The sequence below is a fragment of the Erinaceus europaeus genome, chromosome 2 (genome assembly GCF_950295315.1).
Source record: "Erinaceus europaeus chromosome 2, mEriEur2.1, whole genome shotgun sequence".
Lineage (NCBI taxonomy): Eukaryota > Metazoa > Chordata > Mammalia > Eulipotyphla > Erinaceidae > Erinaceus > Erinaceus europaeus.
This window is the reverse complement of record NC_080163.1, coordinates 5,437,218-5,461,900: the sequence shown is the minus strand read 5'-3', so window position 1 is coordinate 5,461,900 and position 24,683 is coordinate 5,437,218. Positions and strand designations below refer to the sequence as shown.

Here is a 24,683-nt window from a genome sequence, read left to right as displayed (position 1 = left end):
AGCTCACCTGCTGATCTCAGCATGGACTCAGGTCTGAAGACCCACTAGGTGCAGGATGTCCAATGCCTAGACCTCCCTCTCCCCATGCATGACAATCAGCAGTGAGCTCTGGTTACTCAGGGACCCAGGAGATGAAGGGGCAAAGAAGAGGGGCCCCTGTGCATTCCCTGGATACTCACTCTGCAGGGAGAGGCTCAGGGAGACATGCTGGGAGCCCAGGGGGTGCTGAATCCTGCAGGTGAGAAGCTCCTGGTCGCTGACATCCACTTGAGGCAGCACTAGGACTCCAGGGTTTCCAGGCTGAGAGTGGCTCAGGGTCAGGCTCCCCTGGGCCCAGCTCAGCCTGGAGGGGGGGTTGCTGTCAGTCTCACAGACCAGGCGCAGGGACTGGCCCTCCAGGACATGCAGTACTGAGCCATTTCCCAGGACTGTAGGTGCTAGAGAAACAGAGAGGGTCAGAGTGACAACAACAGAAGAAGAGTAAAGAATCTGAAGGAGACCCTCTGGGAGGGGCTAACACAGACACTGAGAGTTCAGGGAGAGAGCCCAGTAGAGGGGGAACCCTGCTCACCCCCCTGCTCTGAGGATGAGGCCATCTGCACTGAGGCCTGGGGAGTGTAGACCCAGAATGCACAGAGCTGGGGGTTGGGCCTCACAGGACCTGGGCACAGGTCATCCTGGCTGTGGACACCACAACCCTCACTCAGAACCACACTGACCCTGGACACTTTGAGGAAGGAGTGGCAACTGGGCTGGAAAAGGGTCCTGGAAAGGGGTCTAGTTCACCAAGGTGAGGCAGGATGCAGCCCTCACCCCTGTCCCCATCTCTGGGAAGGGCCCTCCTACCTGTGCTATTTCCCCTGAAGACAGTGATAGTCACATTCTGTGGAGGGTCTGTGACAGAGAGACATGGCAGATCCTCTCAGTGGTGAGGGCTGGGGACACTGGCCTCTGTCCCCAGGAGCTTACTGAGGGTAGGGGAGGATGGGCATCCTGCAGAAGCCTTCTAGCACAGACTCAGGGGCTCAGTCCCCAGTGTGAGACTCCTGACACCCCACCTTGCCCTCTGAACCCTCTGGGCCCAGGTCCAGAGCAGCACTCACAGGTCACGGTGAGCTGGACTGTCTTCTCTGTGCTCACATTGGCTCTGGGGAAGGTCACTCGACAGGTGAGGCTGGAGCCATGGTCCTGGGGCCTTGGGGTGAGGGTGAGCACAGAGGAGAAGGGTGTGCTGGGGCCCTGGGAGGTGGTGACATCCCCAATCCAGGCAAAGGTGCGGGGCTTCACCCTCTCACAGGCCCAGGGCACAGAGCAGGTCAAGTTTACAGGGATGCCAGACTTCAGGGTCTCCGGGATGAGGATGAGGGGTGTGTGGTGCAGGGCTGTGGGGAGAGGGTCAGAGTGGTCAGTAGGGAGGTCCTGAGAGAAACCTCAGGCTCTGTCCAGCTCCTCTCCCTAAAAATTCACATACCAGCCCAGCTCCCTCCTAGCAATAGTGATCCCCCACCTCAGGCCTATAGCCCTCAGTCTCCTGGAGCCCTGCCTACCTGACACATGCACAGAGAGAGACTCTGAAAGATAATTGTACTTTAACACTCCTCTCTCCACCCTGTAAAAATATTTCCCCTGGTCCTCCTTCCTGGCATCTCTGATGAACAGGGAGCAGTTGTAGTCCTTGGGGTCCCCAAGGAGGAGGAAGCGGCCCTGGTTCTCCTTCAGCACTCTGCGCTGTGGGTTGTCTGTGGCCACTGGAGCGTCTCTGAGTGCATTAGTCCCTTCCCGGAACCAGTAGCCGTGAGCTGGGGTGGAGTCGTCCCAGCCATCCCGGGGGTAGAAGAAGGTGCAGGGCACCTGCACACACAGCCCCTCCTGCACCGTCGCTGACTCCTGCACTTGGAGCCAGTAACTAGGGCTGTTCCCCTTCTGGTCCTGGGCCCTCAGGCTCCCCCACAGCAGGCCGGGCATCAGCAGCAGCAGGAGCGGCATGTCTGAGGCTGTGGTGTTGGCTCCCCGGACAAGGACGGCTTCTCAGGGCTCCTCTGTCTCAGGAACTAGCATCATGGGGTTCAGAGGAGGCCCCACAGGAAGATGAGGTGAGGTCAGAGCAGAGTCCTCCTGGAGGAGGAAGCTCACACCCACTCTGTGGGGGCAGGAAGGTCTTGGAGCTCAGACAACCCACTCACCTCTGCCCCTGGGACCCTGGACCAAGGAAGGGTGGGGTGAGCTCCCCAAATCACACCTGTGTGGGGATCGGCTCAGCTGTCACTCAGTGCCACTACTGTCACATAGTCAGTCTACTGCAGTGCTCACTTATTAGTAGAGAGATTCTTTCCTCAGAGGTCTTGCAACAATCCCCTTTCAGATGTGCCTCAAGGGATTTTCAGTTTATCTTCGAAGTGGTATTGTGAGGTCAGATGGTATTTCCACATTGACTGGCTGGAGGATTACCCAAACTGTTCTCTGTGGGGCTGCACCAGTTTACACTCCCAGTGTAAGAGTAACAGTGTGTCCTGGAGGCCCGCTTTCCCAGAGCCCTTCCTCACTAGGGAAAGAAAGAGGCAGGCTGGGAGTATGGATCTACTTGCCAACACCCATGTTCAGCAGAGAAGTAATTACTGAAGCCAGACCTTCCACCTTCTGCATCCCACAAAATGACCTTGGGTCCATACTCACAGAGAGTTAAAGAATAGGAAAGCTATCAGGGGAAGGGATGGATATGGACCTCTAACGGTAGGAATTGTACCCCTCTTGTCCTATGGTCTTGTCATTTTCATTTATAAATAAAAATTTTAAAAAAGAAAAAGAGTTTCTGAGGAAGAGATTGTATCATTGGGATAAAATAGGATGAATCTGGCAGTGAATGTGCTGAGTGAAAGAAGAGGAGAAGGACAAGGACCAGATGGTTCTGCACATATATAGAATATAGATAACTAGAGCAGGGGGAGAGAGAGAGAGAGAGAGAGAGAGAGAGAGAGAGAGAGGGAACACAACTCAGCTGTCTCTGGTACTATGTGACTATGTGAGAACTAGGAAGGGAGTTTGTGAGGACAAGTTTGGGGGAAGAACTTTGTTGGGGTTGGGGGGTCAGGGGTTGCCATCTGGCAATAAAAATGACTATGAAAAATATTCCTGAAGCCTGATAATTTTATAAAATAGTGTTAAATGACTAACAAAAAAAAAAAAAACACCATAGAATGAACACGACCTCTGACCCCTGACAGATCCTACAGTCTGAGATAATTATTAGATCCACTTATTGGCATGAGCAGAAGCTGGAGGACTGTCCAGGAGTAGAGAGAGTTCTAAAATTTCAGAATAAGGACAACAAAATGCTCCTCTGAGTTGAGCCATGTTAATGGATATGGGTGTATAGCGTGGATATGATATTTGAGCTCCTAAAGCTGTCAAGCAAAATTAAAAGGCCTAATTTGAAACAATCTTGGGGGGCCAGGTGGTGGCACACCTGGCTGAGCACACACATTACAGTGCACAAGGACCCAGGAAGCCCCTGGTCCCCACCTGCATGGGGAAAAAGGGCTGCAGCGGTCTCTCTGTCTCTCTTCATCTCTATCTCCCTTTCCTCTCAGTTTCTGGTTGTCTCTATCCAATAAACAAAGATTTAAAAAAAAAAAAAACAGTCTTCGTGGGAGCTGGGCGGTGGCTCAGTGGGTTAAGCGCATGTGGTGCAAAGCGCAAGGACCGGTGTCAGGATCCCGGTTCAAGCCCCCGGCTCCCCACCTGCAGGGGAGTCGCTTCACAAGCGGTGAAGCAGGTCTGCAGGTGTCTGTCTTTCTCTCCCCCTCTCTGTCTTCCCCTCCTCTCTCCATTTCTCTCTGTCCTATCCAACAATGACGACATCAATAACAACAATAATAACTACAACAACAGTAAAAAAAAAAAAAAAAGGGCAACAAAAGGGAAAATAAATAAATATTAAAAAAAAGTCTTGGTTTTTTTTTTATAGAAAAGGATTCATCAGTGTCTGAATAGTAGTAACTTTCTAGGAATGGTAGAGGAGAAATACAGCAAACATTGGGAGAGTGAAAAACATTGGAATGGATTCCTCAGAGGAAAAGAGTGACTCATTCCTTCTGCCAGCAGCACAAGAATCATATTAATTAGTCAGGAGAGCTCTGGTATCAGGCTTTCTGGCTTAGTGTGGGAAGCACTGTAGTGTCAGTGCTTTCCTTTTAAAGGGGGAAAGAGAGAGAGAGAGAGAGAGAGAGAGAGAGAGAGAGATTGAGAGAGAGACCAAAGCGTGGAAGCAGGACTCAGCCCTGGTGAGGAGGCTGAACATGCTTCCTGTAGAGAGAAGTGTCTACTATCAAGCAAGCTCTGGTTAGCAGGTGCCTGTGAATTGGAGCCCCCTTACCACCTGGCAGCGAAGGCTTCCAGCTCTGAGTCAGTTCCAACATAGTGGAAGCTTCTCAGCTCCAGGATGTCATGAATGAAGCTTTTTTCTCTAAGGTTGGTAATCCAGATGGTGAAATCAGATCTGAGGTGCAGCTGACAGTTCACGGCACTGTGTGCAACTTCTGACACTCTCCCCCAATACAGAACCACTAGGTTCTGTTGCAAAGCCGTGCTTTCTCTTTGAGAATGTGGTTGATCTCTTGAGAAAGAGTTTCTGTTGAAGCAGGTGAACTGGGGAAATGAAGAAATGTCACCACACCTCAGGACTGTGGAAGCACAGGTGCCCCAAAAGCACAGAGGGGAAATCACACTCCAGGGGCCCCAAATCCCCTCATACAGTGGGATGCTCTTTTTATAGCTACAAAGAACTCTATAAAAACAAATTGGGGAAGGTTAAAGCTTTTTTTAAATTTATTCCCTTTTGTTGCCCCTATTGTTTTATTGTTGTAGTTATTATTGTTGTTGTCATTGTTGTTGGATAGGACAGAGAGAAATGAAGAGACTAGGGAAGACAGAGAGGGGGAGAGAAAGATAGACACCTGCAGACCTGCTTCACCACTTGTGAAGCGACTCCCCTGCAGGGCTTGAACCGGGATCCTTCCTCTGGTCCTTGTGCTTTGCGCCACCTGCGCTTAACCCGCTGCGCTACAGCCCAACTCCCCCCCCCCTTTTTTGTCTCCAGGGTTATCGCTGGAGCTGGGTGCCGGCACTTATAAATTCACTACTCCTAGTGACCATTTTTTCCATTTTATCTGACAGGACAGAGAGAAATTGAGAAGGGAGGGGGAGACAAGGAAGGAGAGAAAAAGACAGAAACCTGCAGACCTGTTTCTCTGCTTGTGAAGCATCCCCCCTGCAGGTGGAGATCTGGGGTCTTGAACCGGGATCCTTGCTCAGGCCCTTGTGCTTACTTAGTACTATGTGCACTTAACAGGGTGCTCCACCACCTGGCCCCTAAAAGTTAAATATCTTTAAAGCCCTGGGTTCATGCTTGAGGTCCCATCAGAACTCCAGGCTTGGTACCAATACGCAGTCCAAACAGTGAATGTTTTATATTAGGCCCCTGACTTGGGCGGGGTACCGAGAGTGACTTACAGCAAAAAGCTGTGCAAACATCAGGCAGATAAGGATCAGCTTCTGTAAAAAGTGTTTAAGTCCCGCCGCGTGCTCATGAGGGACCCTGAGAGAGACTGAAGGCCTGATCATAAGCCGTCAATTGATATGGGGTAGTGGCACACCTGGTAGAACACGTATGTTGCCACATGCAAGCCCCTGGTTCTCACCTGTAGGGGGGAAGCTTCACGAGCAATGTAACAGTGTTGCAGGTGTTTCTCTTTCTCTCTCCTTCTCTCTCTCCCCCTTCCCTCTCAATTTATCTCTGTCTCTATCAAAGAAATAAATATTTTTAAAAAGTGGATATGGAATATGAAGTGCTAATGCTCTGTGACTCAGCGAGACAAATGTCTGGGAAGGCGACATCAATCCATCAGCAAGTGGGGTCCGTCTATGATAGAAGTCTCTAATAAACATTTCAACAAATAAAGCGCCTGTGGGCCAGTTTGTGACATCGCTACTGCAACACGGGGCCGTGTTTTCAAGAAAGCACACCTCCAGCCTCAGAACAGTTCTTTAGTACCATTATCTGGAAAGGAAACGAAGGCCATAAGTAGTTCTGGCCATATGCTGACACAGCAGATGTGAGCGGTGTGAGCAGTGAGAGCACTTCACTGTCACGGGGACCAGGGAACAGGGCAGGCGGCTCGCCCCCTAGTGGCAGAACAGCATCAGGACACTGGGTCTTCTGTCCCTTCTGCACAGTGTGCGGTTTCCTGCCTCCCTCACCACCACCCCATCTTACTGGATATTTCACATGGTAGCAGGTAACCAATCTAACACTGCATACCCCCCAGGTATGTTTTATTTTTATTTTATCTGGATCACGAAGCTCATTTTGAAGTAGTGCATAAAAATAGTTGCCAGTTTTTGTACTAGGTTTTCAGTACCTTTATAAATTCCAAACTCAATTGCCCTCTGGTGTTTCTTTGGCCCTGAGAGTTTGAAGCCTTGTACTACCTCTGCCCATCTCCTAGTCTTCACACACCCAACTGGAAATTGTTGTTCAGCCTTTCTTCCTGAACAAAAAAAATAAACTCTGGGGAGATGGTGTCAGAGTTAGAAATAGGACTGGAAAATGGGATAAGGATAGAAAGTAGCTCCCAAATATTGTTGACTGTAAACCCCACTGATTTGATCAGGGACCTATATTCTGCACATGAGCCTGTGTAACCTCCGCATCTCTGCAGATCTGAGCTCGAATTTTATGGTCATAGCTAGGAACATTCTAGGCTGCACTCATGGCAGGAAAAAATGAGTAAAGTCATGGGTCCCTTGGAATAGACCTAAAATAGATCTACTAGTTTTTTCCAAAAGGGAGACCCCAAATCTTATCTGCTATAGTTTTACCTTTAGATTCCTGATGATTAAACAATTTGTTCTGCTTTATACCTTAATGCTTTTTCAGCCACCAAGTTGCAGGCTGGGAGTATGAATTCACCTGCTAATGCTGATGTCCAGTGGAGAAGCAATTACAGAAGCCAGACCTTCCACCTTCTGCATCCCATAATGATCCTGGGTCCATGCTTCCAGGGGGATAAGGAATAGGAAGGCTTCCAGTGGAGGGGATGGGATATGGAACTCTGGTGGTGGAAACTGTGTGGAATTGGACCCCTCTTACCTTACAGTCTTATAGGATAAGATCATTATTAAATCAATAAAAAAAATACTCTACTGAGCTAATTCTGGGTTGGCACCAATAAACTCTGTTTTCCTGTACCACAGGTGCCATGGCTTTGTTCACTGGTTGCCCATTTACAGTTTGTGCTTAGGATGGTTTCTAGTAAAATTGGTTCAAAAAATGTGGCACCTGCATTTGTACTCTGTATGCTCTATACACTGGCTCAAGTCTTGTTTTCTCTAGTTTGATTGAAAATGTCTCCTGGGGACTGGGGGAGACAGTATAATGGTTATGCAAAAAAACATTGAAGTTCTTGTGACCCTGTTCAGAGCCAGGCACCACAATAAGCCATATGTGATCAGTGCTTTGGTTTAAAAAAGGGGGGGGGGTGGGGGAAGAGGAGAGAAAAATGTTTCTATTGCCTCTCATACTTTCTCTTATTTGGAAGGGATAAAATTGGTTTCACTTTTTATAAAGTTTCTTTGAGAACACCACAACAAGCTAACAAAATCTAAAATCCCACACTTCAGCTTCTCCTGAATAATATAAGCTTTATAAAGCAAATCTTTCATCTTATAAAATGCAAGAACTATTTAAATTCTGCTAAAAACTTAAACCAAATAACAAATTCTCCTAAAATGAAGCATGGTGATTCAATATTTTATCCTTGACCTCTCTTATACTATCAGTGCTTTTTTTGTTTTGTTTTGTTTTACAATAAATGGTTGGTTTTATTCTGTTCATGTATTTCCACTGTCTTAAGTTTTCATGCTTCGTTTATATTTGAAGACTTCTCTCTGGGATGATTTTCCTACTGACCGAACTATGTCATCAAGAATTTAATTTGAGAAGTCTTCTAACTATGAACACTCAACACATTTTGTTTGTCTTCAAACATCTTTATTTCCCCCTTTAGTCATGTAATGCCATCAAGAATTTCCAAAGCATCACTGACTTCTCTCAAACATTATAGATTTGATTCCATTATATTTGGATTTCCAATGCTGCACCTGAAAAAAAAAGGTATTCATCTAACTGTGATCTATTTAAAGTATTCTATCTTCTCTTTATTTATCTGACTGCCCTTACCATTTTCTCCGAGGTCAGGGGAAAAAACATAATGGTTATTTAGAAGACTTACATGCCTGAGGTTTCAAGATTCCAGGCTCAATCTCTGGCACCACCAAAAGCCAGAGATGAGCAGTGTTGTGGTTAGAGTGGAGAGAGAAAGGAAAGAACAAAAAATAATAATTTCCCTGAATCACTGGTCTCCACTGGTTTCTACTTCATCCCTAGAGGAATAGAAACTAGGATATACGAGAGGAAGCTGTGTGAGTTGGTACAAACTGTGGGTCACTGGTCAGAAATGAGGTTGAAGAGATCTGTGAGGACAAGGGCCTTCCCAGCCTTGAACAGAAAGAGGAAGGAGATAAACTTTATTTCGGTAAAACATGATGAGTTACAAGCAAGGAGTCCCCCTGATAGTTGCAGCAGTGGCCTCTGGCCCAGGCACCACCAAGCCTGGGAGAAAACTATTCACAGAAACTTTCAGGAAGTCTATGCCCAAATGCTCTGGGGTCACACAAACTCTGGTCTGTGTCAGGCTTAGGAAACAGAAGCCCAGGAAGACAAAGTTGCTTAGAAAGCAAATGAATGGATTTGCCCTATGAACACAAGTTCTGTGGTTTCCCACATCTATTAGATAGTTTGCTTCATTGCTAAGAAGGTTGTTCATTTTTAACTAAATGAGCAACCTATGCGCTGAAAAAGAAAATCATGAAAACCAAGCTGAAGACTTGTTGAAGTCCAATACACAGAATGTGACAGAATTTGGAAACAGAGCAAAGAGATTCAGTTAAAAAGAAGTTTTAAGTGGGTCTTAACCCAGTATATTTGGGAATTCAGACACAGATTTGTAACTGAGCAGGGCAACCTGCAGGCCTGGAACTTGGCATTTCCAAGTTCCAATCCCCACACAAAGCAGTGGCAGGTGACTGACAAGAGAGGAGCCAGCCTGCATGTCTGGGTAGTGGGGCTTCCAGTCCCATTTGAGCACCTGGACGACAACAGGTGTTTCACCCGAGAGGAGACCCCCTCATTGAATCCCAGGAAGTGGATGCATACAAGAATAAAAAGGATTTGCAGGCTTAAACATGGACACTTGCAAGACAGCTGAAAGAACCTGCACCTCAGGTGGCCTACAGCTTCCAGCCCCAATTTCCACATTTTAAAACAATGCAGTCATTTGCACAGGGACATGTGATGGGCCTGACTGACCAGCTAGGCTGCAGTAGGAGAGATCAAGACAACCTTTAAAAACATAAAAAAGTTGAGCACTGAGTGAAGAAGGTCTGCAGGTATCTATCTCTCTCTCTCCCTCTCTATCTCCCCCATTTCTTTCTCTGTCATATCTAATAAAATAGGGGACTGTTAGAAAACTCAAGACACATTTTTACGTAGAAAACTACACCATGACTTTTCCAACAGCACATGGAAAGAGGAAAAAAAAAAAAAAAAAGGTTGTCAGAAGTGTTGGATTTATAGTACCAGCACAGAGTCTCAGTGATAAACACCATTGTGATAAAAATAAACAAATAAATAAATAAATATAGGGTTAAATTTTGGATGAGAGAGGGTTGAGCCAAGATGGTGGCTTGGAACAACACCTGGTGTGAGCTCTTCAAGGAAGCTGCTTTCAACCTGGGATTCTCAGGAGAGGATAGGATTTGGGGGCTAGTGGTGGAGGAAGTGCAGAGGGTGGTCAGGGTGACCCCAGAGAAAAGTCCTTTCGCCCACTCTTGGGCTGGCAAACAGAGGCCATAAAGAACAAAGGAAACAGGGATTTTTGGCTTGGCTATCTCTGCATTCACTCTCCCCCCCAACCCCCAAAACCAGCCCCTGCCTCAGTCTAGGCAGCTGCTCCTAGCAGGCTTCCTGAGAAGCTAATTTCTTTACCAAGATTCCTGGCTCAGCAAGGTGTCATCCAAAGCCTTTTTTATTCTTTTTTGAAGGGGGCTGGAGCTCTATTTGAGTGACAGAATACCTGACCAATCAGGGCCTCAGCCCTGCCTGGGAAAAACTAGCTATTTACCTCTGGAGTTTGTTTGATAGTTACTTCTTGTAATTGTCTTTGTTTGGTTTAGGAAGGGGACCAGGCTGTGTGCAGCCAATCTGGAGTGGTATAAACTGGCTGTTAGGGTTCTTTTTTTTTTTTCTATTTTATTTGATGGTGATGATAATGATGACATGTGTCTCTTTTCCCTCCTCTCCAGGTCGACCAAAATTAACTCTTGTCGCTTTTTCCATTGATAGGTGACTGGGTGTGCTAGCCATTGTGGGAGAAACTTGCTTTTCTCTCTCTCTTTTCTCCACATTCCTATTTCTCTCCTCCTAGATAATCCAAAAAATCTCTTTCCTTTTTTTTTTTTCTTCTTCTTTTTCTTTCTGAATTCACTGGCACTTGTTTGGGATTTATCTTGTGGAAGAAGTCTGACTTGGAGTGGACTCTTTCCGTGTGTGTGTGTGTGTGTGTGTGTGTGTGTGTGTGTGTAAGTTTTTTCTCCTTTTCTTTTTCCTCTTATCTCTAGAATTTATGGTGACAGTTGATTTGCATACTTGTCTGTTCTTGCTTTTTCTCTTTTCCTTTCTTTTCTTTTTCTTTTGGTTTTGTTTGTTTTTGGAGCTGTTGTTTGGTTAACTGGCTTTGCTTGAACTGCATCAATCTTTGCTCCAGTTGCCATTATTGTACTTTCTGAGGCTTGTGACTGCATTTGTGAAAAGACTTTAGTGTGGCTTGTACTCAAAACACAACAATTGAAGAGCAACAGGACAGAAAGATACAAACCACATCAATTTAAAAAAAAAATGGTTAAATCAAGAGAAAATAAAACGCTACCACAATGAATCAGGACAGGAGCCCAGAAAAAATTTCAGATCAGTCAGAAGTAATCATAGATAAGTAAAGTATACAAACAGTAACAGACCTAATAATCCCAGAAATGAGGACAACTATTGAGGAAAAGGTTATCAGAAATAGGGAAACAACAGATGAGACCCTCAAGGAAAATACTAGCTACCTCGAGTTAGAGAACTGAAAGCAGAAGTAGCTGAGCTAAAAGGTCAACTAGCAGAATAAGCTCATATATAAGCACTATCACATGTGTGCTCAACTGAGTGTGCCACCACCCGGCCCTAAACTTAGACATTTTGCTAACATATATGTCTGTATATGTGAAAAGGTTATCTGTGATGGCTTTTTTTTTTTCTTTTCAGATAGAGACAGAGAGGCAGAGAGAAAAAGAAAGACCACAGCACTGGAAGTTCCTTCAAAGCAGTGAGGGCCGGGCTCAGACCTGGGTGGCAAAACAGTCAGTGCCCTATGCAAGTGATCTATTTCACTATGGAGCTCTTAAGAGCACCAGGCAGGCAACCTCAGATATGCTTCTATCTGGGCTCTATGGTAGGACTCTACAAGCAGCAAGAAGCTGGCCTTCTCCAAGCCAAGGATCTGAGAAGAAAGCCAGCAGACACAAGCAAGGAGGGAGGGAGACCTTGTGCCTTCCCCAAAGGTGTCACTCACAGAGACTCCTCATGTGCTTATCTTGATCTCAGTGTATTCAGTATCCATGCAGCTGTCTTCCTGACCCTGAGGCTGGGCTTGGGCTCTAGGGAATCTGAGGAGAGCATAGTGGAGCTCCTGCTCCCTGCTGGAGACCAAGCCAGGCCCAGCAGGAGCTGGGGGGCGGGCAGGGGGATGTTTCCAAAACCGGCACTGCTGCTCCTGTGTGGAAGGGAGAGAAGGGCTTCAGTGCTAGAACATGAGGCCTGGGAGAAGGCCCCCCCAGGACAGAAAGGGGAGAGAGCTGATGAGACCATTACTGTTTACCCTGATATTGGCTCAAAAACAAACAACAACCAGAAAACTCTACTAATAATTACTATCTGTCAGCCCTATGTGAGTCAGCACCAAACTTATTTTTCTAAAAAAATGTCTTTCTGGGAAAGAATGTTAGTTGTCATCATGTTTATGTTTTAATAAAAATATTAAAGTGAAGAGGGACCTGGGAGATGGCTCATCTAATACAGCACACAATTCACCTTATGAAGGGATCCAGGTTCAAGCCCCTGGACACCATAGGGGAGTACCATGCAAAGGAGAAACTTCAGGAGGGGTGTAGTGGTATCTCTCTTTGTCTGTTTGTCTTTCTGTTTACCTGCTTACCTGTCTTTCTATAAAAAATCCACCAGGTGGAATGTAAACTGCTCCAGCCTCTGTGGAGAGCAGTCTGGAGAACTCTCACAAGGTTAGACATGGACCTTGCGTAGGACCCAGAAATCCCTCTCCTAGGGATATACCCCAAGGACTCCATAACACCCAACCAAAAAGAAATGTGTACACCTATGTTCATAGCAGCACAATTCATAATAGGTAAAACCTGGAAGCAGCCCAGGTGCCCAACAAAAGATGAGTGGCTGAGAAAGTTGTGGTATATATACACAATGGAAAACTATGCAGCTATTAAGAACAATGAACCCACCTTTTATGACCCATCTTGAATGGAACTACAAGGAATTATGTTAAGTGAGCTAAGTCAGAAAGATAAAGATGAGTATGGGATGATGCCATTCATAAACAGAAGTTGAGAAAGAAGAACAGAACAGGAAACTCAAAGCAGGATCTGACTGAGTTTGGACAAGGGCACCAAAGTAACAATCTCTGGGGTGAGAGTGAGGGTGAGGGTGAGGGTGGATGTTTGGCTTCACTGGGCTGGGGATAGGGGGAAGGATGGGATGGGACACTATCTTTTGGTGGGGAGAATGATGTTTATGTACACTTCTATTAAAGTGTAGTCATATAAATCACTACTTAATTAACATGAGAGGGGAAAATTGACTGAATGTCTCAAACTTTTAATGCACAGGCCATAGGCTGAGTCTCTGAAATGTTGGCTCTCTTAAATCTTAGACCAGGGAGAACATAAACAACTGGTGGCATTACTCTACAAGACACAGATATATGCAAATAATATCAAAGGACATAAATTACGGTGATTTTGTGTATGATACAGCAAATCCTAGCAAAGGGATTTTCAAAGTTAACCCAATTGCCAAATAATTTGATTACAGCAATGACTGTCTATTGCCTTCTTAAACCCTAAGACAACAGGAAGCTCCAGCTTCCTCTATAGAGCCTATAATTCCCCCAGTCCTGGAACCTCTAGGGTGAGGCTCACTTTTCTGCATGCTTCTCTCAATTCATACCAAATAATATTGCATCTGCTGATCCCAACCTAAAGGAATACCACCTCAGCATGCTTTACTTCAGACTGTGTCCAGAAACATCAGGTGTCAACCCTTCAGCCTCATTACTCGGGTGAGACCTTTCCTTTCATAGGATTCTCTAATTCCATTTCAGGAGGCTCACTTCCTAACAAAATCCCAAAACCTAGATATAGACCAGGTCCCATAAGATAGAGCATATGTTCACATGTATCCATAAATTAGGGCAAAATATATACCCGAAAGGAAAAATTACATAATAATCTATAGTGAGTCAATATAAAGTTCATAATGAAATAGTGTCTACTTAGACTTAGATACCCTCCTCACCTACTTCCTATTACAGTTCTCTCACTCACTCCCAAGCTAACCTTATCAAAGCAAGGACTGCAGAAGCTGAATAAGGGCAAGCCTGGCATACTTTAACGGTGACTCTTTAGTCACTATCAGGCCACCCCATCAGCTGGGGCCCTATTCAGGGAGTGCTGAGATTCCCAAACAGACATGATAGGCCTAGACCTCAAATAAATCCCTCTCTCCATTGTTACTGGTCATTTTTATCAGAAACAATACAATATACCCCTTTGTGGGCCACCATTGGACCTTGCCCTCAACTTGGATTAACAATAGTAGAGAATGTTCCATCCTCCGAAGGGAGGCTGGACAACATGCTCTATGCTACACCTGAGGAGGATGGGTCCTGATATTGGGGCAGCTCGGAACGTTCCTACTTGTGACCACAGAATGTGAGCTCAGATCTACAGGGATGCAGAGGTCACGTAAGCTCCTAAGCTGAATATGGGCCCCAGATCAGATCAAATTGATGGGGCTTACAGTCAACAATATTTATACCCCTTTCCCATATTTGGGAGCTACTCTCTTCCCTGATCCAGCTTTCTGGTCCTTCTGCCAGCCACGGCATCACCTCCCCAGACAATAACTAGGATCCACCTGCATATCAGATCTCAGGCTCAGGCAAAAAACAAACAAACAACAAACAAAAAAACACTAGTATAGCCAGAGGCCCTTTGGAATATAACTAAAATATGCCTACTAGCTATCTACAAAATGGAGGGCCCCCCCAACTCTTCATCTGCATTATTCCAGCCTTTAGGTCCACGACTAACCAACAATTTGGCTTTGTATGTTAACTCTCTTTTCAACCACCAGGTTCCAGATGCTAGCATGATGCCGGCCAGACTTCCCTGGACAGACAACCCCACTAATGTGTCCTGGAGCTCCGATTCCCCAGAGCCCTTCCAGACTAGGGAAAGAGAAAGACAGGCTGGGAGTATGGATCGACCTGTCAACGCCCATGTTCAGCAGGGAAGCGATTACAGAAGCCAGACCTTCAGCCTCCTGCATCCCACAATGACCTTGGGTCCATACTCCCAGAGGGTTAAAGAATAGGAAAGCTATCAGGGGAAGGGATGGGATAGAGAGTTGTGGTGGTGGGAATTGTGTGAAGTTATACCCTTCTTATCATATGGTTTAGTCAGTGTTTCCTTTTTATAAATAAAAAAACAAGTAAAAGAAAAATGGCAAGAGCCATAACCATTTTAGTGTTATCCCGTCATTTCAATAAATGAGGAAAAAGTTGTTTTAAATATGTCACCACCGGGAGTCGGGCTGTAGCGCAGCGGGTTAAGCGCAGGTGGCACAAAGCACAAGGACCGGCATAAGGATCCCGGTTCGAACCCCGGCTCCCCACCTGCAGGGGAGTCGCTTCCCAGGTGGTGAAGCAGGTCTGCAGGTGTCTATCTTTCTCTCCTCCTCTCTGTCTTCCCCTCCTCTCCATTTCTCTCTGTCCTATCCAACAACGACAACAACAATAATAACTACAACAATAAAACAACAAGGGCAACAAAAGGGAATAAATAAATAAAATAAATATTAAAAAAATATATATGTCACCACCAATGCCCATATCCAGTGGAGAAGCAATTATAGAAGCCAGACCTTTTACCTTCTGCACCCCATAATGATTCTATATCCATGCTCTCAGAGGGATACGGAATAGGAAAGCTTCCAGTGGAGGGGATCTGATACAGAATTAGTAGTAGGGGATTGCATGGAATTGTACCCCTCTTATCCTATGGTCTTGTCAATCATTATTAAATATAAGAAAAAGTTACCACTGAGAGAGAGAGAGAGAGAGAGAGAGAGAGAGAGAGAGAAATCCACCAGATTTGGTGGAACTGAATAGGCTTGAGACCACAACAAAAGGCTAGCGGCAAAAGTAAATAAATTAAATAATTAACTAGTAAACTAAGTGAGACAATGGGCATGGCCTGAAGATACATTTATGGAAGATGAAAACAGGTCCAAGCAACCGTGAAAACCTACTGCAACCAAGTCATGGAAAGAACAAAACACATCAGGCTGGAAAGATAGCATAACAGTTGTGTAAAAGTCTTTCATGTCTGAGACTCTGAGGTCCCCAGCACCACCACAAGCCAAAGCTGAGCAGAACCCTGACCAACCTCTCTCTCTCTCTCTCTCTCTCTCTCTCTCTCTCTCTCTTACTTTCTGTGTCTTTCATTAGAAATTAAATTTTTTAACACATTTTAAAAAGAACGAAGTATTATACCACCGTGGAAGTGTTTACGTATAGGGTAAGCCTCATCAATCAGAGATGTGTGAAAATATTGGGATTGATGTCATTTTGATCAGGAAAAGGATGTTGGGTCTGTGGATCTATCAGAAGCATGTTGGTGCCAGCTGTAGCTATAGATGTGCCCACTGCTCCTTGCAGCTCTACCAGTGTTTGTTGATTTATTTTAATATTATTATTGGAGCATACAGGCTTACAGCCTTTATGCTGTAAGGAGACCACACAGAGAGACTAGAATCAGGGGGTTGAGTGGTGGCAAGCACACACAGTACCAAGTGCAAGGACACTCACAGGGATCTGTGTTCCAGCCCCTGGCCCCCACCTGCAGGGAAAACTACTTAGGAGCGGTAAGACAGTTCTGCATGTGTCTGTCTGTCTTTCTCCCTCTATGTCTTCCCCCTTCTCTCTCAATTCCTCTCTGTCATACCCAATAAAATGGGGGGAAAATGGCAACCAGGAGCAGTGGATTCATAGTGCCAGCACCAAGCCCCAGCAATAAAAAAAAAAAAATAGAATCACAAATCACATAGTTCTATTAATATGATATGAAGTTCCAGGATGGACGAAACACCTCTCTAGCAGTAGGAATCAGTGATGGAAGGAAGTGGGTGTTGAGGAGGGAAACAAAGGAATTTTGTGGTGCTGTGGAAATATTCATAACTTGGTTGAGAATCTTCCTTCTGGATGTGCAATTTTTCCAAATTAATCTAAGTGTATTAAAGTGGCTGAATTTATTATATGTAATAGAGACATCAATAAAGCAGATATTAAATGAGTGTAAATGAACATGAGTCTGACACTAAGTTGGGGCCATGACTCTTCCCTGGACATAAGTGTGGGAATAAAAGGCTGACCTTCTGGGGGGTGTGGGGGCAGGGTAATGATTTGATAGGAGGTGTGAGTATCGCCAGTAAGACAACTGGACTTCAAGTTCTGTAGGCAGCAGGATTATTGGAGAAGTGGCTTCAATAAGAGGAAATAACCACCATTTGGAACTCCAGAGGTGGGGGGCAGGTGTTAGCAGGGAGATGTGGGGCAGAGCAGAAAAAGGAACAAGTCTAAAGGGAGTTGGAGACCCCTCACTCACCCTGGAGGCTGAGCCCATGGCTTGATTGGTTGGATCCCCAGTCTGCACTGGCTGGACTGCTTTCCTGCTACGGTTCTTCAGCCTAAGAGACAATCCTGGGCTTTTAGCCTGGCCACAGGGTGCTGGGTGGGCAGTCCATGACCCTCTACACCCCCAAAGAGCTCAAAAGTGCTGAGTGAAGTGGGTGGGAGTAGGCAGCCTCCAGGGACACCCCGGCAGAGCCCAGAGTGGTAAGAGCCTGGCACAGAGGTGACAGGCTGATTGGTGTCACCACTCAGCTGCCCTGCCTCGCTCCTGCTTCCCCAGCCAGTCCAGGACCAGTGACCTCAAGGCCCTCCCCGACCTAGCCCTCTGGAGCCCCACGTCACCTGAAGAGGAGGCCGAGGCAGAGAGAAAGCAGGGCCGTGGTGGCCGCCCCAGTTACTGCTCCCTGAACCCCGCTGAGCCAGGATTCTGCTCTCCCTGTGGGGGGGCTTTGCTTAAAGTCCAGCCACAGTGCCCAGCACCCTCCCAGAGGGGTTCTTCTCCCAGTGCCCCTCAGTGTCCACCCCCATCCAGAACCCGTTCACTTGGGATTCCACTGGTGCTTGGGTGCTGGGTCAGCCCTGGCCCTGCTACTGCCCTTCCCTTTGGCAACACAGGGCCTCACACCCCAGCCTCTGTGGTCTCAGGCTCTAGTACCCACCACCGCCCCACATGACCACCACACCCTCCTCCTGTTGCAAAGTTTCAGGGACCACCTAGACTGAGACCCCCTAGGAGCAGAAGGTGACCTTGAGGGAGGCAATGCTGGGACAAGGATCTAGGTTTGCCTCCTCCCAGTGCAGGAGTATGCCTAGATCCTTGTCCCCCAGCCCCAGGATCAAGAGGGGCCCAGTACCTAGGCCCCCATGGACTCAGAGGTCAGCCCCCCCCCCCCGGACCCTGGCTCTCCACTTCCCCAGCCCCATATACTCACAGTTCACAGAGAGGCTCAAAGAGACAAGCTGGGAGCCCAGCTGATTCTGTGCCTGGCAAATGAACTCCCCTTCGTCTGATCTCCTCACTGATGGCAGCTCCAGGGTGGAGGAGTTGGAGAGGACGGTGTCATTCTCAGGGAGGGACCTCCGGAACCAGGACAGCGTTGCAGGGGGGTTGCTGTCGGCTTCACAGAGCAGCCGCAGAGCCTGGCCCTCCAGGATGGAGAGGGAGGAGGCATTCTGAATTGTCTTCAGGGCTTGGGGGGAGACGGCAGAGAGAGAGAGAGAGAGAGAGCAGGAGAGCACCTTTATTTTCAGGTTACTTATTTATTTTTCAAAAATAATTTTATTGAGGGATTAATGGCTTATAATAAATCCAGTTGTTGGTACATATGTAAATTTTTTCAATTTTTTACAAAGCTCTCTTACCCCAGCCTAGGTCCTCCTCCACTATCAGGCACCAGGACTTGAAATCTGCCCCCTTCCCCCCCCACACACACACATATCTCCAGTCCTTTACTTTGGGGCAATACACCAAACCCAGCCCCAGGTCTAATTTGTGTTTTCCCTTTCAGTTCTTACTTCTCAACATTTGCCCATGAGTGAGATTGTCACTTCACACAATCCCTTCAAGCTCCATCCAAGAAGAGTTCAATTTTATGAGACAGAAAGAAACCAGAGCTGTGCTCAGCTACAGTGATGCTGGGCACTGAACCTGGAGCTTCCCGGTATTTCTGGCACGCAAGTCCTCTGCTCTAGCACTGTGAGATATCTCCCCAGCCCCAACATCTCTCTTCTGGGGTACCCAGGCCAGCTCTGAAGAGGCACCGGCAGACCTGGCTCTCAGCCTTTTGGAGGGACCCCCCACACACACACACACACAAAGATTCCTTGGAGTCAGCCAGGCTGTTGAGAAGACAGAGGACAGAGGGCTCAGGACAGTCGTGCAGGAAACAAGGACAGTCATGAACCCAAGAAGAGACTGGTGAAGCGAGAGATATGAAGAGACATTCTGGGGGTAAAGGGGGTGGGGATTTCACCGGAGCCTGTGACTGACTGTATGGGAGCCGTGATGGTGAGGAGTGTTCAGAGGATGTTCACCATTCCCCTTGTGACACAGCAGCCACTTTGTCCTATGATTCCCTTTCCCCCAGCCGTCAGAGTTCTGAGCCATCCAGGCTCTGTTCTGAGAAGACGCGTCCTGCCCACCCCAAAGGACAGTGCTCCTTCCCACCTGAGCTATTTCCTTGGAAGAGGCTGATGGCAGCGTCCTGTGGAGCATCTGTGACAGAAAGAAGTGGTGGTCTGGGGAGATGGCATAATGTTTGTACAAAAAAAGGCTTTAGCTGGGAGCAGGCAGGGGTACACCTGGTTAAGCGCACACGTTACCCAGGTACAGGGACCCAGGTTGAACCCTCAATCCCCACTTGCAGGGGGCAATGCTTCACAAGTGGTGAAGTAGGTCTGATAGGCCCTGGTTCCTATCCTGCAGCTTTTGGTCCAGTTTTCTTGTAGGCACTGGGAGCCTATTCCTTTTATATCCTTCCCTTTCTTGGTACCACACCATGGAAACCCAAGAGTAGGAAAACTTGCAGGGTACCAGCTCACAGACACCTTCCTGCACTGTCACTACTATCTCCTGTAGTTCCAGCCGGTTCTGATGTTGATCCCAGGGTGCTGAAGAGAGAGAGGTGCCTCTCTTTCTCTCTCTCTTTCTATAGCTCCCTCCCCTTTCAATTTCTTTCTGTCCTGTCCAGTTAAAAAATAGGGGGGGAGGGAGGAAGGAAGGAAGGGAAAAAGAAAAAAGAAGAGAAAGAAAGAAAGAAAGAGGGAAGGGAGGGAGGAACGAGAGAGAGAAAATAAGGGAGAAGGAAAGAAGGGAGAAAGAAAGGAGAAAAGTGGCAGGTTTTTGTTTTGTTTTTGTTCTTATTGCCTGCAGGGTTATTGCTGGAGCTCGGTGCCAGCACTATGAATCTATTTCGCCCTGCAGCCATTCTTTCCTCTCTCTCTCTCTCTCTCTCTCTCTCTTCCTTCCTGCCTTTTTCTTTTCTGTTTAAAATTTATTTATTTTCCCCTTTGTTGCCCTTGTTGTTTCTTTTTTATTGTTGTTGTAGTTATTATTGTTGTTGTTACTGATGTTGTCGTTGTTGTTGGATAGGACAGAGAGACATGGAGAGAGGAGGGGCAGACAGAGAGGGGGAGAGAAAGACAGACACCTGCAGACCCGCTTCACCGCCTGGGAAGCGACTCCCCTGCAGGTGGGGAGCCGGGGGCTCGAACCGGGATCCTTACACAATTGGCATTTTGTTTGTTTGTTTGTTTTTAAATTTCTATCTAATTTGAAAGGACAAAGAGAAATTGAGAGCGTGGGGGAGATAGAGACAGAGAAAGATAGACACCTGCTTCACCACTCATGAAACTTCCCCCTGGGTCCTTGTGCATAATATGTGCTCACCTGGGTGGGCCATGGCCTTGGCTCGCTGACAAGCGGCATTTTCAACATCCCTGTGAGGGAGGACTAGGCACTGGGCTCTCTCCCCCTAGGGGCTAAGGAAGCAGGGGAGGGGAGCAATCCTGTTGAACTAGCTGGACCCCAAAGTCAGGCTCTGGACAGGCCCCTTCCCACCATCCACACCTTCAGGCGCTCAGGTACCCTGTCCCCACACTCACAGGACACATTGAGCTGGATGGTTCTCTCCACGGTCACACCGACAGCTGGAAATTGCACCTGGCAAGTGAGCTGAGTGCCGTGGTCCTGGGGCCGTGGGGTGAAGGTGAGCACGGAGGAGAGGAGCATTCCAAAACCCTGGAGTCTGAGGGGAGCAAGCCTCCAGAAGAAGATGGGAGGTGTCCCCATCTCACAGGTCCAGGGCACAGAGCAAGTCAGATTCCAGGGGCAACCAGACTCCAGGGCCTCCGGGGTGAGGATGAAGGGGGTGTGGGTCAGGGCTGGTGCAGAGAGAAAAGTAGATGGGTGCCCCTGGGGTGTTGGCAACCTGCCCCAGGCCAGCCAAAGGAAGAACAGACTGTTATCACCCATTTTCTATGCCCACACCCTGAGACCTCCTCTCCCTGAAACGCTACATACCTGTCACCCTCAGAGAGAGCTTCATTTCTAGATATGAATAACCATAACTACTTCTCAGAAAGAAGTAAGTGCCACTGTCCCCCTTCTTCATGTCTCTGATGATCAGCGAGTACTTGTAGGTCTGGGGGTCCCTGAGGAGGATGAACGGGCCCTGGTTCCTATCCTGCAGTTTTTGGTCCAGTTTGCTTGTAGCCACTGGGAGATTATGCCTTTTATATCCTTCCCTTTCTCGGTACCACACCATGGAAACCCAAAAGTTGGAAAGCTTGCAGGGTACCAGCTCACAGACACCCTCCTGCACTGTCACCACAATCTCCTGTAGTTCCAGTCGGTTCTGATGTTGATCCCAGGGTGCTGAAGAGAGAGAGAGTGAGAGAGGGGAGGGAGAGAGAAATACCCTGGAAGTCAGGCGCCTCCCTGAGTGTCCTCCCCTCCACACACTCACCTCCCCACAGTCTGGGCAGCAAAATCAGTAGCAGTAGCAGCAACCCTAAGGGCATCCTGTCCTCATGCCCTGGGACAGACAGACAGACTCCTAGTCTGCCTTCCACCCAAAGCGAAAGGGCAGCCAGACAGCAGGAGCCAACAGAGAAAGCCCAGACAGGAAACCTGTGGTGAGAATGAGGGCATGGACCCCGAAAAGGAAACTCTGACTCAGAGCCCAGCTGGGACACGTGGCTGATATCATCAACCTACTGCTTCCTGGGACAACGGCGGCTAAGTCCCCGGACAGGAAAGACCCCCTCCCCAGTCCTGCTCCCCGGGCTCTGCAGTGACCAGTCTCCCTGGGACTGTTCCAGGCAGGGACCACCATTCCATCTTCTGCTGCTCTTGGTCTTTCTGGAATGGCTGCTTTATGTTCCTGAATGTCACGTCATGGAATGAACAGGATGTCATGCATGAGGCCGCTGAGCAGTCTCCTCCATCCACTTATCTTATTTATTTTTTCATTATTTTTTTATTTTTTAAAAAGATTTTATTTATTTATTACTGAGAAAGATAGGAGGAGAGAGAAAGAACCAGACATCACTCTGGCACATGAGCTGCTGGGGATGGAACTCAGGACCTCATGCTTGAGAGTCCAAAGCTTTATCACTGTGCCACCTCCTGGACCACCACAACACATTTCTTTTTTTTTTTTTGACTGTGGAGACAGGTGGACACAGAGGTTATGTTGGATGGAAGCTTAGAGAGAGCAGGGCCCCTCCCCCTGTGCCCTGCACACCCTGCAGGAAGCCAAGAGAAGGACAGAGACAGGGCCAGAAGTCCAGTGTGTCTGCATATCCAGCCCCAGCTCCCTCCCTCCCTGCCTGCAAAGGCCACATGCAGGTGGAGGCAGAGGAGTACATCCCCAGTGTCTGGAAAGCTAGGAAAACCAGGAAGCTCGGGCTGGCTCTCTCTCTCCCTCTCTCTCTTCTCTCTCCTCTCTCTCTCTCCTCTCTCTCTCTCTCTCTCTCCCTCTCTCTGTCTTTCTCCTCTCTCTCTCTCCTCTCTCTCCTCTCTCTCTCCTCTCTCTCCCTCTCTCTGTCTTTCTCCTCTCTCTCTCCTCTCTCTCTCCTCTCTCTCTCCCTCTCTCTCCCCTCTCTCTCTTCTCTCTCTCTCTCCTCTCTCTCCTCTCTTTCTCTCTCTCTTCTCTCTCTGTTCTCTCTCCTCTCTCTCTCTCCTCTCTCTCTCCCCCTCTCTCTCTCCTCTCTTTCTCTCTCTCTCTTTTTCTCTCCTCTCTCTCTCTCCTCTCTCTTCTCTCTCTCCTCTCTCTCTCCTCTCTCTCTCCTCTCTCTATCCTCTCTATCTCTCTCCCTCTCCTCTCTCTCCCCCTCTCTCTCTGCTCTCTCTCCTCTCCCTCTCTCTCCCTCTCTCTCTCCTCTCTCTTTCTCTCTCTCTTTTTCTCTCTCTCCTCTCTCTTCTCTCTCTCTTCTCTCTCTCCTCTCTCTTTCTATCTCTCTCTCTCCTCTCTCTCCCCCCTCTCTCTCCTCTCTCTCCTCTCTCTCTCCTCTCTCTCTCTCTCTCTCTCTCTCTCTCCCCTATATGGCTTGTAATTTCTTCCCCTTTTCTGCCCTCACTTTCTCCCAACAAATGCTTATGTCCCTAAAAGATGACTGGCTCTCTTACGATTCTTCTGTGTAGCAGTTGGTCTCGAACCTCATAGGAAGGAGCTGGGGAAAGGCTTGAGAAAGCTGCTCCCTCTCAACAGGCAGAGAAACCACAAGGCCTCTCCATCCTCCATGGAACACCCCATGGTTCTGTCCATGATTCTCCCATGTGGAACTGGGGCAGAAACACAGGATTTCCCTACAGTTAAGGCCTGTGCTCTCCCAGTGAGCTCTCTGAGCCCTGGCTTTGCCCTGTAGATAGTCTAGAATAGCTGAGACTAACTGGAAACCTTGTTCTAGAGGGACATTCAAGGGAGCTTTCCTCAAGGAGGGTGGAGTGCCTGATTCTCCAGGATCCCTTCCCTCCAGGAGTCCCCTCTTCCCCATCTCTCTGAGGGTTTTCTAAACTTTCCCTCACCTCTATCTGCATAGGAACTCACCCACCCTGGAAGCTGGGAGGCTGGTTTGGGAGTCAACTTGGACAATTAAAAGGCTTTTTGCCTTTTACCCTGTAGGCAAAAGCTGGAGTAGTAATGTTTTGCTCTGAGAAGCACCTTGCCCAAGGCCCTTTTTTTACTTCAGAGTGAGTGTGGACCTTTGACCTAACCTTTTCAGGCATTGGAGTTCCCTTACCCATCTCTGCCCTGAACCGCTAAAACCCCACCTCCTTCACTGCTCAGAGAAAGCTTCCATCTTGCCTGTGTTGGCAAGGACCAACTCACAGCTTCTTGCTGCATTTGAAAGAGAAAAGGACAGACTTGTCTGCTTCAGTCATGCGATGTAGTGCTTTGCAGTCTTTGTGGGAGGCTCAGAAGAGAAGGGTAATGGAAGGTGGGGGCGGTGGAGGCTGCTGTGAGCTCTTCTCCTTTCAAGGGCTCAAGTCTTATGCACCCTGAAGCCTCTGCCAGCCCCAGAGGAACCCAGAGACCACAGCCCTCAGGGACTCAGACAGTCCCCAGAGGGATGCTCAGCCAATGGTGTCTCAGTGAAGATTTGCTGCAGGGACCCAGCAGCAGCTGCCAGGTGTCAGGGTGACCAATTAAAGCAACAGTGAGTCAAGGTGAAAGTAGCGCTTAACCTCTCGAGCAAGCCCAGTGATGGCGGAAGCCAAAGTCTAGAACTTAGAAAGCAGTGACATGGAGTCTCCGTTTTGGAAAAAGCTAGTAGACTGTCAGGAACAGGAAAATTCATGCATTCAGTCAGGTGCCCACTGTATACCATTCAGTCGCAGTAAATTTAGAATGACTGAGTATTTAAAATGTTAAAATACGTAGTTAAGTATGTACTTAAAATAATATTGATATATAAGAAGTGTGAACTTAGAATAATATTTGTGTGCCTAGGAGTGAAAAGCGTTTGTAATGAAATGTGTGAAAAATATTTATGAAACTACTAGTAAATATTTGTGCCAAGTTAGTT

General features: G+C 47.6%; 3 protein-coding genes across 6 annotated transcripts in view; all 3 read right to left on the bottom strand.

The window, feature by feature from the left end:
* The window catches only part of LOC103126078 (myeloid cell surface antigen CD33-like), a 39,414-nt gene extending 37,294 nt beyond the window's left edge, over window positions 1–2,120 (bottom strand). Inside the window, exons 1-2 of the mRNA XM_060175285.1 lie at window positions 1,548–2,120; window positions 1,059–1,382 (exon numbers count right to left, since the gene is read on the bottom strand). Of these exons, the coding sequence (XP_060031268.1) occupies window positions 1,059–1,382; window positions 1,548–1,986 (763 nt within the window). The 5' untranslated portion in view covers window positions 1,987–2,120. The remainder of the gene's footprint in view (window positions 1–1,058; window positions 1,383–1,547) is intronic.
* Window positions 1–24,683, bottom strand: part of LOC103126074 (sialic acid-binding Ig-like lectin 12) — a 167,974-nt gene that overhangs the window by 75,174 nt on the left and 68,117 nt on the right. The gene's annotated exons all lie outside the window — the stretch shown is intronic.
* On the bottom strand, window positions 1,260–21,808 carry LOC103126077 (sialic acid-binding Ig-like lectin 6). 3 transcript variants are annotated; one of them, XM_060175178.1, is made up of 9 exons: window positions 21,620–21,807; window positions 21,175–21,528; window positions 20,757–21,035; window positions 19,321–19,368; window positions 18,086–18,343; window positions 17,496–17,589; window positions 17,128–17,209; window positions 11,727–11,927; window positions 1,260–1,382 (listed from the first exon to the last, which is right to left on the bottom strand). In XM_060175178.1, the coding sequence occupies exons 1-8, from the start codon at window positions 21,672–21,674 to the stop codon at window positions 11,736–11,738; spliced, it is 1,362 nt and encodes a 453-aa protein (XP_060031161.1). In that variant the 5' UTR covers window positions 21,675–21,807; the 3' UTR covers window positions 1,260–1,382; window positions 11,727–11,735. The 3 variants fall into 3 exon arrangements, with proteins under 3 accessions (XP_060031161.1, XP_060031159.1, XP_060031166.1); XM_060175176.1 differs by lacking the exon at window positions 1,260–1,382 and adding an exon at window positions 8,036–8,157; XM_060175183.1 differs by lacking the exons at window positions 1,260–1,382; window positions 19,321–19,368 and having other exon boundaries at window positions 8,167–11,927; window positions 21,620–21,808.

What these genes read in the sequence shown, in the direction of transcription:
- LOC103126077 (XM_060175178.1), bottom strand. Translation starts at nt 21,674, where the DNA reads ATGCCCTTAGGGTTGCTGCTACTGCTACTGATTTTGCTGCCCAGACTG. An exon ending in CTTCCAAGGAAATAGCTCAG is followed by an intron (nt 18,344 to 19,320) that starts GTGGGAAGGAGC and finishes TCTCCCCCCAAG; the next exon opens with CCCTGAAGACAATTCAGAAT. An exon ending in CCATGGGCTCAGCCTCCAGG is followed by an intron (nt 11,928 to 17,127) that starts GTGAGTGAGGGG and finishes CCTTCCACACAG; the next exon opens with GAGCAGCAGTGCCGGTTTTG.